We start from the raw sequence: 14,202 nt of genomic DNA on the forward strand, positions 1-14,202 counted from the left end.
TATTACTATTAGCAGTTATTAGTAGATAATGACCATCAATCAATCCTATATAATGAAAAAAATCAAAACAATAGATAAACACTAATATGACCTGTATGTCAAGATTGGGAATAAGAACTATAAATTCATAGCTGAATAAAATAATTACATGATTGTGGAAGTTTGATAGTATACATATTTTACTAGACTTTTATTATTTTTGTTTGTAATTGATTACAAGTTGATAAATATACATGTATTTAAAGATTTTTTTAAATTTACTTATTTATACAATAACAAAAGGCTGACACCCAATTACAGTTACTGTAATGAATGACAGTGAATTTTTGTAGGATGTAACAGTGTCAACTTGACTGTTGACTGTGACTAGAAGCCAGAACCTCTGGATGAAAGGTAGAAATGCTACCACTTAAGCAAGAGATTGGCAGTGTGGTGATACAAAGAGAAGTGAATTCGGTGATTGTAGATTTCACTTTCTAAAAGATTAGTCAGTCCTTGCTGCTTTCAAAGTTAATTTAAAAGTTAGTTTTGCTGATCCATATTATCATTTAATAAATATACACATTGTGTGATTGCTTTTTTTGAATAGCTGATTTGATAAATCACTATTAGTAGAGGTTGCTAAAATTGATCTAACATCCTCTGATGTGTTATAATTTTTATTTTAGGCAGCAGACCCTATTAAATCTGTCTTTTGAATATCCAAGAATAAGGTTTCAGTTTTACAAAAAACTTGTCTACTTAATAGATCCTTTCTGTTAAATGTCAGACTATCCTTTAGGATAGTTTGATGTTTAATAGAAAATAATGTGTTTATACAGAAATAATGTGTTTGGGATATTTTAAGTTTTCTTTTCATATAACTGGAACATTGTACTGTTAAACAAGTATTTTACCTTATTTGTTTGGAGTACTGTTATAAGACCATTGAGTCTACCTAAAATAATTTAATAATTTCTGGTCTTATTGGTTATTTCCTTTGAAAAGCTGTAGAAGCCATTTTAATACAGATTTTGCATGCTGAAATATTGTGATATAAAAGGAGTATGTGACTACAGGATTTCTTCAGTATCATCAAATGTTACTTGTTACAAACACTTGTACCCATTAAAAAAAATCTGTAAAGATCTGTGGATGATAATCTTAAATTTGTTTTAATATTTATATGAGCTGTCTTAATTTTATGTTTTTGATCATTCATAAAGTCTTCACAGTATTATCAGGTGTTATGGATAACCCATTTTTTATGTTCTGCTGCAAAGCTTACATGTTCAAGCTTAGATCTAGAGTAATGAATTAGTAAGTTAAGTTTCATTAGTAAGTTTCTTTTAGAACTATTTCTAGACAGACAGAACTGCTGTCTTTTCACCTTTTCACCTTCATTCACATCCTCCTTCTTGCATTATGAGTTGTCTTAAAAAAATTATAATTACTATTTTCTTTTTTTAGAATCATGCATGTTTCTGTAACAATAAGTCTTGAAAATTTTATATTTTATAAACCGAGGGTAATAAACTTATGAGTCTGTAATTGGTACGGTTTCTGACATTTCTAGAAAACATTCTCCCCTAAGAAAGAAAAAGAGATCAGAAATTTTTGTAAGTGGAAGGAGGGCTTTCCGATTGTAGAAATGCATTAGTTTAATATAGCTCTATTTAGTATATGTTGATTTACATGCACAACAGCCATATTTGTAATAGGTAACCAGTGTAAAGTTTCAGAATAGAATATGCAGTTACCTAATCTTTGAAAGGAGAACAAACCACTAAATAAGTTTCCCAAAGCTGATATGCAGTTTTTTGAATCAGTTGCATTTATGTTATTAATCTTAAGTTCTTAATTTCAGTATTTTTTTTTTGTATTATTCATTCTTTCTTTCAGAAGCTCCATATACTGTAACGAAAAAGGCAGAAGAGCAGCTGGCACTTTTAAGACGTTCCAGTGAAAAAGTTAAGAAAAAAATGAAAATGGCTGATCTAAAAGCATTTGTTGAAACAAAACTGTTATCAAAATCTGAAAAAGCATTAGAAAAAATTGGTCATGATGAAACAAAGTCATTATGTGGGCAGGTAATTATTAAAAATAATTTTCCACCTTTTAATATATATATAATTTTTGTTAAATGTGTTTCTTCTGATATATTATATGGTATTTTCAATATTGAGATTAATGAAACTACCAAAAGAGAAAGGATAAATGGTTTACATTATAGACATTTTCTTAGATATTTTTTATTGTTTGTCAAGATCAGAAAATTTTATTAAAAGATTAAGAATAATTATTATTGTTATCGTTTTTAATTTTAGTTTATTTTCAATAATTTTTAAAAACAATTAAATTGAATATCTTATTTATAAGAAAGTCTTGAATATTGTACAATAGAGGCTTCTAGTTGAATAATCTTGAGAAACACATTAAGCTACCAAAATCAAAGGCTTCTACCTGTATGCTTTCATTATCCTTCTTTCCTTCGTATGCAGGTAGTTTCTTAGGAAATGTATCAGCCACCACACAATTTTTATCTGTATTGCCCAACTGGCACTTTCTAGTAGTAGTCAGTAGGACACCTGTTTCTTATTGGGACTAGTGAAGTTGTAAATAAACTTTTGCAAACTTTATTCCCTAATCCAGAATTTGTGAAAAGCTAAATTGTCCTGAGGACTCACTCAGGTAAAGTTAGTTCTCTAATTTTTTAAATCTAACATTTTTGAATATTTTCTTAAACATTGTAGTACTGATACTCTAAATAATTGGAAAGATGGTTCATGTGTATTGGAAGACTCTAACTTGGGGTACTGTTATTGGATTTAACACTGGTATTAGTGAAGTGGTGTAAAAAGGAAATCAATTCCATTGGATATTATCTAAATATCAGTTACTGTATTTCTGAAAACTGCAAGTGGTTTGTAAATATATTTTTACTGATTGTTAAAGAAGTCACATTACATCAAGCATTAATGATATGTTACATTGTTATTATTAATAAATTATAGGAATATCATCGCAGTCTGGATACCACTGATGATCATTTAACCCAAGGTGGATCATCTTTGAGCCGATTACTACTAGATCCATCCTCAATGATGACTATGAAGCCTACTACTAACCTAATCAAAGGGAAAAGCATGCCAAGTCTAAGGTATATTTCACTATTTTTTCTCTTTATAATAATTAAAATTTAGTATATTACTTAAATTTATTTAAAACTTTTTAAATAATACCTTATTATCTTAGGCCTTTATTTAGAGTTTTTCTTCAACATCTGTTTGTTTTAGTTTCAAAGATTTTATTTTAATATTTGTTTAATATGTTATTTCACATAAATTAAAATTTAGAAATTATCAGAGTAGTGTAAATTTTTGTTTCTGAATTTTTACTGTAAATTTCAGACCTGATTTTTTTTTACGAGGGTAAATCAGATATAAACGGGATTTTATTTTAAAATAAATTATTTATTGAAAAATAAAAGTCATATAATTTATTTTTCTACAAAGTTTCCTGCTTTAGAAATACATTTTTCCCAGCGAGAAGGAAGGTTTTTTATCGCAGCATTGTAGAATGAAGCTGGTTGCGTCAGGAGCCAATTGCACACAAATCCCTCCATGCCCTTGTCATCTTCAAATCATTGCCCTCCTACAGCTTCTTTAAGCGACCCAAACAAATGAAAATCACAGGGCAATAGGCCTGGGTTGTAGGGAAGATGATGAAGTTTTGACACCATTTGGAGCTGCAGTATGGGGCCTGGCGTCGTGGAAGAGGATGGCCTCTTGAATCGGTTGATCTCGTCTTTTGCAGCGATATGCAGCCCTCACCTTATTCAACAGCTCACAGTAGTAAGCAGCATTGATTGTGTGTTGCTCATGCAAAAAATCAATGAGCAAAATGTCTCGCTGGTCGAAAAAAATGGTTGAAAGAACATTGCTAGCTGACAGTTGAATTTTGGCTTTCACTGGAGTTGCTTCCCCTTTCCTCCGCCACTCCATACTGGCTTGTTTTGACTGGGGAGTGTAGTGGTGGACCCTCGTTTCGTCGCAGGTGATAATCCGACTTAAAAATGCATCTCCTTTTGCAAACCTTGCTGTAAGCCTCTGACAGACCTCTAAACGTCTCAACTTCTGATCTGCGGACAAAGACGAGGGACCCACCTGACACACACTTTATGGAACTGTATGTCATTTGTGATGATCAATTGACAGCTCCCATAACTTATTCTGCGATTTCGGATACTCTCTGCCATTGATCGTCTTCAAGAATGTCTCGAACCGCAGGAATGTTTTCGTCTATAATGCTGGTCTGAAGATGGCGTTCATATTCCTGATTTTCCACCCGTTCTCATCCTTTCTTGAATTCTTTATGCCAGGCAAACACACAAGTCCTTGACAATGTTTGGTCCCTGAACTGTGCAGTCAATCTCCAGAAAATTTCCATTACTTTAACGCCTTCACGGGCAAGAAATTTTATAATTATGTGTTGCGCAGTGAAGGGGTGCACCTGTTGCTCCAACATTGTGAGTGTTACTGATGAATTGGTTGGGAGTGTGGCCAGCTTTTCCCACTTCTAATGACCCTACCCAAGGATACTAGAAGCACGGGCCCAGTCCTACCAACCATAGATGCTCAGGTACAAAAATCCTGTTTATATTTGATTTACCCTCTTATAATAGTGAAGTGATCATCTAACTATCTTTTGTTTTTTTGTTGTTAATACCTAATTTTCATTCTATTCTGCTCTTAACCTCTTTAAACTGGAATTTATTCAGTGATTATTTGTTGTATTACACTTTCTAAATACTATTTAATTATTTACATTTGCATGTAATGAAAATAATAATAGCTAGTTAAGTTTTATACAATAATTTTAATTCAATATAATTTAATAGCATTTTATTAATTAAATACTGGTAGTGTGATTGCTTTAATTATCAAAATCTGTTTATTTGGTAAATTAGTAGTATTAAAAATTAGAAATAATTTAGATTTAATTTATATTATTTTGTTTCCATAACTGGTAGAAAGCATTTTTTTGACACTGCTAATTTTAGTTCAGGATGTAATTATGTATTAGCTTAGATTTGTTTTCTTTCAGACTGTGTGATAGAATTTTATATGATTAAAAATAAAGGAAAACTTTAAGAAAAAGAAAAAATCTTTTGATACATGTACATCCTGCATTCTTTTGGATCATACAAGCTTTCACTTATGTAACAGTGGCAGTATGTCATATAAAACATAGTGTGGCCAAAATCTATCCCTATAGGTCTTTATCAAGCCATGTACCATTTTCAAAGCCCTGATTGCATTACTTATGTAATTTGTCTGTCCTTGAATTTAATATCTTGTAGTACCGAAACTGATGAATGCAGTGTCAACCATCAGTTTGAAAGGCCGCAGGCTATCCTCAAGTTGCTGAGGGTTATAGAACAGGATTTAAAGCTGTTTATCTTCTGGAAAATTTCTAGCTGTCCTCAAAGGTCAACATACTGATCTGAGGGTTGTTTGTGAATAAACCTGCCCTGCATCCTTTGCAATTTTGTACACTGAACTGGATTTTTATTGGTCAGTGGTTTGAGATCTATTGTAGGATGCAGGCACAGTTAGCCCTAGCTTCATGAGATGACCCAGTTCCAGTTAACTCACTGTGCAAGGCATAACTGTTTTGCCAAAGAGCAACTTGGCTGTTTGGACTACCTACCACATAACATGGAAGACCAGTTCTCACCTTCAGTGTGGAAGTACAAGGTGAGACCACTGTCTGTAAAGTCAGATTGAAATACAAGACAACCTGAGAAGAGCAGCTTTCACTAAGGAAAGTGCAACTTCTTACCCTGCCTTGCATGATAAGGGCGTCATTATCTCTATACGTGAAAAAAAAAACAAAACATCAATCACTGAACTGAACATTTTGATAAAATCACATCATGGAGGGCTGTTAACATGTCCATGTAATTGGCAGTTCTTGTATCAGACACTAGTCTCATTTCCGACATGATCTATACATGTAGTCATATATTCCTCAAATTAAGTACCTTCATGGGAATTTACACCAGGTGAGTTAATGGTGTGTATAGTGTGTACTATAATGTTTTATATTCCAGCATTGATTTTGTGAAATACACCCTAATACGTAATCTTTGAGTGGAAACTAGTATGTGAATTTACTGCAAAGTGACAATATTAAGTAAGTTGGTCCATTGAACTGATTGGCAGGTAATAATGTGACTAAACTCCTCCATGCAGAGTACATTGTTTCCACAATTATAAGTCCAAGATCAGGTGTCCTGTAATTTTTTATTTTCTGTAAATGAGTTCTTTGGTATAGTATGATGTATTTGGTTTTATTTTTATATATAGATTAATATTCTACTTTAACCCATATTATGTTAAATTATATTCTTTCTAACTAGCATCTCATATTTTTAATATTAGTTAATTGGATATGGTTTTGATTTTGATAAGTAACTAATTGAAATATAGTTTTTTAATTTTTAAAACTTTATTATTTTTTATTACTGGTAGATTATTTTCAATATCAGTTTTGCTATTTACCATTTTGCTGTATATTAATCTTTCTCTCTTATTTACATTTCTATTTTTTAATTTTAATGCAATCCTACAAAGTATAGTGTTTTCAGGAAGTTACTTTAAATGTAGTTTAAGAATAATTTTTTTTACAATTAAAGAAAAAGTTATAAATAATGAACAATTAAAACATTTTATCTGAAATACAAACTTAATTTAGGTAAATAGTGATAATTAATTACCCCTGCAGGTATAGTTTACGTTATTAAAAAAATACATACGTGTGGCTTGTTATCAGCATGTCGTTCTTTATGTACCAAGTAATAAATAATAAAAGGCCCTTTGTGGAACTCTGTATCTGATAGTGTTTACTTGTTTAAATATTTTGCTGCTGCTAGAAATAAAATTCACAAACTCTACTGACATCCATTTCAAAGATGTAGCATTTCTGTCTTTTGTGTTGTGGGTTTGCTCGGGCATGGAAATTTTCTCTTAAAAAATTTTCACTTGTAGGCTGGTGTTTGCCATTAAAATCCCACAAAATCTCTCCTATCTAAACCCAGAAAAAAGTTGGTTTAGGAGAAGGAAGAAAAACTAACCATACAAAATTTAAAAAAATATAAGATTAAAAAAATAACGTAACGATTAAAATAACAAGAGTTTTTAATTCTGCACGATAAGTCTTTTTGACTGAGTTTGTCCTTTCCCCCACATAATTGTCTATAAGGTATGTCAATATTTTCAGCCAAATTAAATGCGTAGTTCAGATTTGGCAACCAAGGGGACATTTTATTACAAGTGGCAATTTATTTTGTTTGAAAATGTTGAAACAAAGGATTTACATTTATTTTACATTAAAGTGCAATGAAGTGGTGAAGTTGTTAGAGAAGGCTTTTGGTGAGGATGCTATATCAACAAAAGGGTTTATGAGTAGTATGAATGGTTTCAAGAAGGCCATAAATATGACATACAGGTTGGTCATTCTAACGTGTTAAAAACTGACGAAAATATCGACAAAGTAAAGGGCTTTGTGATCAGTAATTGTCGAATCACTATTATGAAGAGATGGGAAATTCTTATGGCTCATGTAAAAAATATTTTGACTAATATTTTGGGTATTAAACAAGTAGCAGCAAAGTTTGTTCCAAAACTATTGAATTTTCAATAAAAGTGACTTATCAGAACATAGCTGATGACTCAGAATTACTCAAACATGTCATAACAGGCGATGAAATATGGGTATGTGGTTATGATATTGAAACGGAAGTCAAGTCATCCTAATGGAAGCTTCCTGAAGAACCAACACTGATAAGAGCACTGCCAAGTTTGATTGAATGTTAAGGTTATTCTTACAACATACAGTTATGGTTTTTTAGATTGTCATGATGTTATCCTGTATGAATTCTTTCACAGGGTTATACAGTCAATTAATATATTAGTTAGCAATTTTACTCCATTTATATGAGGCAATCTGAAGAAAATCAAAGAGCAATTCACTGCCACGCCTAGGCCGCTAAATGCCAGCAAGTACCATTAAAGTGCTTGGAGCTTCAATCTGGCTGATAGCCAGCCATATCTCTCTGTTGCTTCCTACAGCAGTGCGGTAGGAGTCTTTTCTCTTAGGTAAACTACTGATGTTGGTTGAACAAAGCAACTGCATCAAGGAACTCCCACATGGTCCGACAATGCGGCTCTCGCCACATTGACTCACCGCTTGTGAGTGGCCAATTTTCCCCTTGACCTCTAGGTTCCAGGGTGGCCTGAGTTCTGCCCCCCCACAAGTTGAACATCATGTGTTCGTTCAACTGGACCTCCCCGCAGATGCACAGCTCATCAGCTGCCAGGTGGAACTGAAACAAATATTAGTTTAAATTTACATGGTTGGAGAGCACTCGGGCTTTTGTTGCCCTTAAAAATGAAGGAGAGGCATTCCATTCCACCAGATACTGTATAAATCTATATAAGGACCTTCCCTTAGTTGTGGCATGCCATTCTTGCTGTTGTGTTTCCATTGCGAGGTTGTAAAGCCTCCTCCGCAGGCGGGAGATGGGTAACTGTTCGAAATTTAGAACCAGTCGATTGAGGTCACCGTTCCACTCCGGTAAAGGCCCGGCTCAAAACCACATCCCAAATACTTCAGGGTCCCTGCCTCTTCGCAATTTGCACATGGCCATCCGAACTTTCACCACTAAATCGATTGGGAAAGCCTTTCCCAATACAGTGATAGCCTCGTAGGAGGTTGTTACCAGTGCATACAATTAAGGCTCTGCGCTGGGCACTCCTTAAATTTTGAATAAGTGTTCGATTTCTTTCCAACCTATGCGCCCAAATGAACGCGTAAGTGGTCATACTTTCGAAGACACCTTGGTATACCACGTACTAATGATGACCCAACAGTCTGCAATCCTCCTAAGCTTGTGCATTACAGAGACGGTGTCTGCCGCTACTTGCCTAATAGTTGCTAAACAGCAACTTCTCATCAAACAAAACACCTAGGTACTTATGAATCAAACTTGGCTGATTACACAGCCTTTATACTTAATATGGGGGTTACGACTATATGATAATTTGTCTGCACCCTTGATAAGCATAAACTTTGTCTTAGACACAGAAATCCTTAAATTTTGAATGTCCATCCAGCCCTCTGCGCTTGACAAAGACGCCTGCTTTTTTTTGAAGAGTTGGAGGAATCCGTTTTACAGACACTGAAGTGGTGTTGAGGTCCTTAACAGGTTCTGCAGGATTTTATTAGGTGCGTATGTAAACCTGTGCACTACCAACTAAATCTCCATACCTCTGGCTACCCACCCACCTCTTGCATACATAAGCATCAGGCCACGCACACGTATAAGTGTCAAATATATTCAGAGAAACTACATACATCACACCACATGCGATACTGATCGTATCACAACATCACTTCTGAGGATACATACATACATCACATCGCAACATCGTATCAGTCACTCCACCTCATGACACAACATACACCATGGTACGTTGGACACTCACATCATACTCATACTCCTCATACTCAGTCCCATCATACTTATCACATATATGCATGCATACTCACTATCATACCCAACCCAACCTAAGAGAGCTCTAGTTAGCTCCCTTCTCTGACACTGGATGCATATTTCACTCACAACCCTTCAGGAAAGTGGGACATTTTTTACTCTGGAACAAAGTAGCATTATTGATAATGATCAAACAACCTCCTCCATTCATAGAATTATATGATGTATGTGAATGTATACTGGTTACTAGGAATTCATGTTATTTAAATTTTCTCTTCAGTTTCTGAGGGATTCAAAATTTATAGATTGTACAGTTTTTTCTTTTAATTTTATTATTGTAGTATATATTATATTGTTTTAATGTAATTATTTCAGGCAATTAAATATCTTACACAAAAAATTCGCTTGTATATCTTTAAATTTCAAATAAATAATAATTAACTTAAAACTATACTTGTTATCTAAATTTCCATGAAGCGTTTAATTAATTAATGATGCTGTATCATAAACTTGAAAAAGTATGTGTATCACTGATTTAAGGTATCTTGACAACCAGAATGATAATACATTAAACTTAGTTACCTTAAAGGTTTTTTTTTGTCAACTTCAGAATAAATCTTATACCTCATCATTAATCATACCTCAACATATCTTTAATGCTGTCAGATACAGGGCAGTACACGCAACTTTTCTCAGAAGAATAAAAATTTCTTAGTTTATATTATTATAAAATATTCATCCTGCAACCAGTTGTGGTAGCAATTTGTAATTAATTAGAATCCAACTGTTGTTCTTGTGATATCTACTATCATCTTAACCCTGTATTTACTGTTATTTTATTTTGTGTATTTGAGTATATATGTGTGTGGTTTTTATATACCTTTATTAAATACAAATTAAATGTACCATGCCAGTTTATGAGTTCTTGTTCAATCATTTTCGTTTGTTTGTGTTATTTATGTCTGATTGTTTGTATGATTACCTGTTTGAATTGATTGTTTGTTGTTCTTTCTCTTTTATATGTTCTTTTATCTCTCTTTCTCTTGCCAGCTGTTTACTAGATGAGTTGACTAATGGCATGGGGTAAGTTTTATGTACCCTTAATGAATGTCTGTTTGTACATGTTCTTATTTATTTTTTGTTAAACATATGTAGCTGATTTATTGTTGTATTAGCTGTCAGTTATTGTTATAAATTGTAATAGTATTTAATGTTAATATAATATTTATTATTGTTGTTGTTATTGTTTCAGGTAGTTAAGTTGTAAATATAAACTTTATACTTAACATTTTATTGTCTTTATAACAATAATCTGAAGTATTTCAGTATTTGATATAATGTTGTACTTTTTCCAGGTTTACCTTAGTGTTAAGTTATGAATTAAGTTTATCACTATGTTTCTTGTGAAGTCTTTAATTAAATATTTTTTAAAACTACAGTACTTAAACTAGTTAAAGATGCATTGATGAAAAAGGTAGACATAAAGTAGTGAAAAAATGTAATAATTTTATGATCTATAGCAATTACACGAAATCATTATATGAATTTACAAATATTATTATGTGTTTAGTCATTTACTCTAAGCTGTTGTCAATAGAGATGATAATAATCAATAAATAAAAAGCCTTAATGTTTCAAAGAAAGATTAATTGCAGAGAGGGATAGTTATATTTGACCTGCTACTAGTCTGAAGAGTTGTAGGTTTTAGAGCTACGTGGAATAAAGTTGGCTCCTGCTTGCTGCTCTTCTCTCTACAAAGAAGATAAACGAACAAAATTTTAGTTTTATGTTTTTCAATTAACATGTTTAAGAAAGTGTTCAGTATATGAATAAATTATACATTTTACTGTAATGGAAATTAATTTTTATTGGTTTAGGAGACATTAGTTTATCAAGTATTTTTTAATAGCTCTAGAAATGTTTAAATATTGTTTGTTTTTTTGGGCTGTTGTTTATATGAAATTGTTTAAAATAAAAAATATTCCATTACTTATGTCATTTAGATTATAATAATTCATTAGTCTCAAAACTTAAGTTATTTGTTTTTTTTTCTTTTTTAGTAACCTTTTCAGAGCTTAAATGAATATTATTATTTTTTTATCTTTTTAATTGTGGGTTTTAAATTTAATTGCTTGATGTGTGGTAGACTAAAATTAGTTGTATTATTGAAGTAGAAGACATTTATTTAGTTTATGCACTGTTCTATTCCTTACTATTCTGCGATAATTACTTTTACGTATTCACTACATTCTACATTGTCAGGGATCTATTTTTATTTTAATCTTTGCTTTCCTTAAAATTTTTACTTTGTTCTACTAAATTAACAAATCTTATTTGCCTTTATTGATAACTTACCAACTTTAACCTTGTTTTTTAAGCTTTTCCCAAAAAATTCTGCCCTAACCATTTTCTTTTAGAACGTTATTGTTTCGTCCAATCAATATGTCAAACTTTTAATATTTTTGTTATAACACATTTTAAAAGCTGCTGTTTTTTCTGGCTGTCTTATTGCTCATTTCCAGTGACATAAACTTCTGTGTTCTTTCAATGCTGTACTTCAGTCATGTGCTTCACTCCCTTTCCTACTTCAGAGTTGTAATTAAACTTTTTTTTATCCTTTATAAATTGAGCAATTTAGTAACTTTCATTTTACTTCATTATTGTTCATTTTTATCTTAGCTTATTAATGTTGTGTATTTGGTTCTTTAGCAGAAATGCAGATATATTTCATTTGAAAGTTTTCTGAAGCAGAAGTGAGGAATGGAAGACATTTGCTTAATAATTCATGTGTATATGTCTTTTTCTTTTCTTTTTATTATTAATAAATTTGACTTTCCAAAAAAGAGTAAGTTTTGTTATATTTTCTATTACACTTCCAAAAAAATGTATATGTTACAAAGTGGCATTTGTTTTTATGCTTGTTTGGATGCATGTCTGTAAAATTTCAACATTTTTGAAGAGTTACTTATTTTTGATTGATACATCTAAAACAGCAATGATTTTAAAAGTAAAATAAAAATTAATGCAGTCAACTAGATAATTATAAAAATTATCATCAAAGCTGTTTTGAATTTTTTAATAAAGTGCAAACTAGTTTGTATTTAAGAATTTATTACTTAAAAAAAGGTGCTGAAGACATCTATACTGAAAAAAAGAATTTGTTTTCTGTTTTTATGTAAAAAGTTAATCTTTTTTCCTTGATAGTAAATTGAGTAAAAATACGGCTTACAAATTTGTTTCATAACTTCTTGTGTATTAAACTGTTTATTTTACTGTCAGCTTAGCTGACAAACACTTGCTTGGCATAAATCAGTATTAAGCAAAAACCATGAAGAAATTATATACTATTCAATGAAAAGAAAATCCAAAAGAATATTTTTAAAATTTAGCAAATAAAATTGCTGATAAATTAAAAAAATATTTCTTGCTTAGAACATTTTTTTTAGATATTAAATTTTCAATATGTTGTTTTTATATATATATATATATATATATATATACACACATACATACATACATACATATACGAGGGCTGTTTTTTCAACATCTGATGGGCTATAAAAAAAAAGACCCAATGGAATAGCAAAATGATTTTATTACAAAAAGTTGAGTAGTATCCAACTTATTTTTCTACATAATTGCCAAAACGATTGAGGCATTTGTTGTATCATGACACCAGCTTTCTGATGCTCACTTCAAAGAAGTTTGCACCAGTGAGATAAGGTACGTCTTGACAGCCTCCTGAGGTTCTTTGTTGGTGGCAAAGTGTCCGCCCAACCATGCCTTCAATTCTTGAAAGAGGTGAAAATTGCTAGTTGCTAGGTCTGGACTATATGGTGAATGATCGAAGATTTCCTATTTGAATTGTTTGAGAAGGTTTTGCATCATGGCATAGTGCAATCATGCATTGTCATGCATCAAAACCATGCCGGATAAGAGCATGCCTCTTCGTTTGTTCTGGATCGCTCTGCAGATGCAATATAAAGATTTACAATAAACTTCCTTTGTTATTGTTGCCCACTCCTCCATAAAGTTCACCAACAAGACACCTTTATGGTCCCAAAAAACTGTAGCCATTGTTTTCCTGTTGCTCAGTGTCTTGAACATTTTTGACTTGTTTGGAGAAGTGTGCATCCACTGCTTAGACCGTTCTTTCTTTGGTTTCTGGATTGTCATACTGGATGCAAGTCTCATTGTCAGTAATGATAGACTGTAAAAACTTTCCCCCCATTATTGTAACGTGTGAGAAACATTAAGGTTGATGCCATTCGGTGCACTTTCCGATTCTCACTCGATGTTCTTGGAACCTAACTTGCACACAGTTTTCAGTATCTTAGGTCTTAGTCACAATTGTATACAGAGAAGACCTTGAAAATTCTGGGATTTCTGGAGAAAGTTCCCTTATTGTAAATCTTTGTTGTCATGGACAAAATCATGAACACATTCAACCAGGAGTAGAGTAGCAACAGATTTGTGTCCTTGCCCACCTTCATCATGGACATCCGTTTGTCCTTCTTTAAATCTCCTACACCATTCCCATACACTACCATTACTCATAAAGTTTTCACCATACACTAGGTTCATTCTACAATGGATTTTAGCAGCGTTAGATTCTTCTGCTTGCAGAAAATGTATCGCACTTCACACAACTCGCACTTGGAGGG

At 32.2% G+C, this 14,202-nt stretch overlaps 1 protein-coding gene across 1 annotated transcript in view; it reads left to right on the plus strand.

Moving 5' to 3' along the window:
- Positions 1-14,202, plus strand: part of unc80 (unc80, NALCN channel complex subunit) — a 242,538-nt gene that overhangs the window by 48,440 nt on the left and 179,896 nt on the right. The window contains exons 15-17 of the mRNA XM_075373197.1: positions 1,882-2,069; positions 2,994-3,139; positions 10,589-10,621. Of these exons, the coding sequence (XP_075229312.1) occupies positions 1,882-2,069; positions 2,994-3,139; positions 10,589-10,621 (367 nt within the window). The remainder of the gene's footprint in view (positions 1-1,881; positions 2,070-2,993; positions 3,140-10,588; positions 10,622-14,202) is intronic.

The sequence above is a fragment of the Lycorma delicatula genome, chromosome 8 (assembly GCF_047948215.1).
Source record: "Lycorma delicatula isolate Av1 chromosome 8, ASM4794821v1, whole genome shotgun sequence".
Taxonomy (NCBI): domain Eukaryota; kingdom Metazoa; phylum Arthropoda; class Insecta; order Hemiptera; family Fulgoridae; genus Lycorma; species Lycorma delicatula.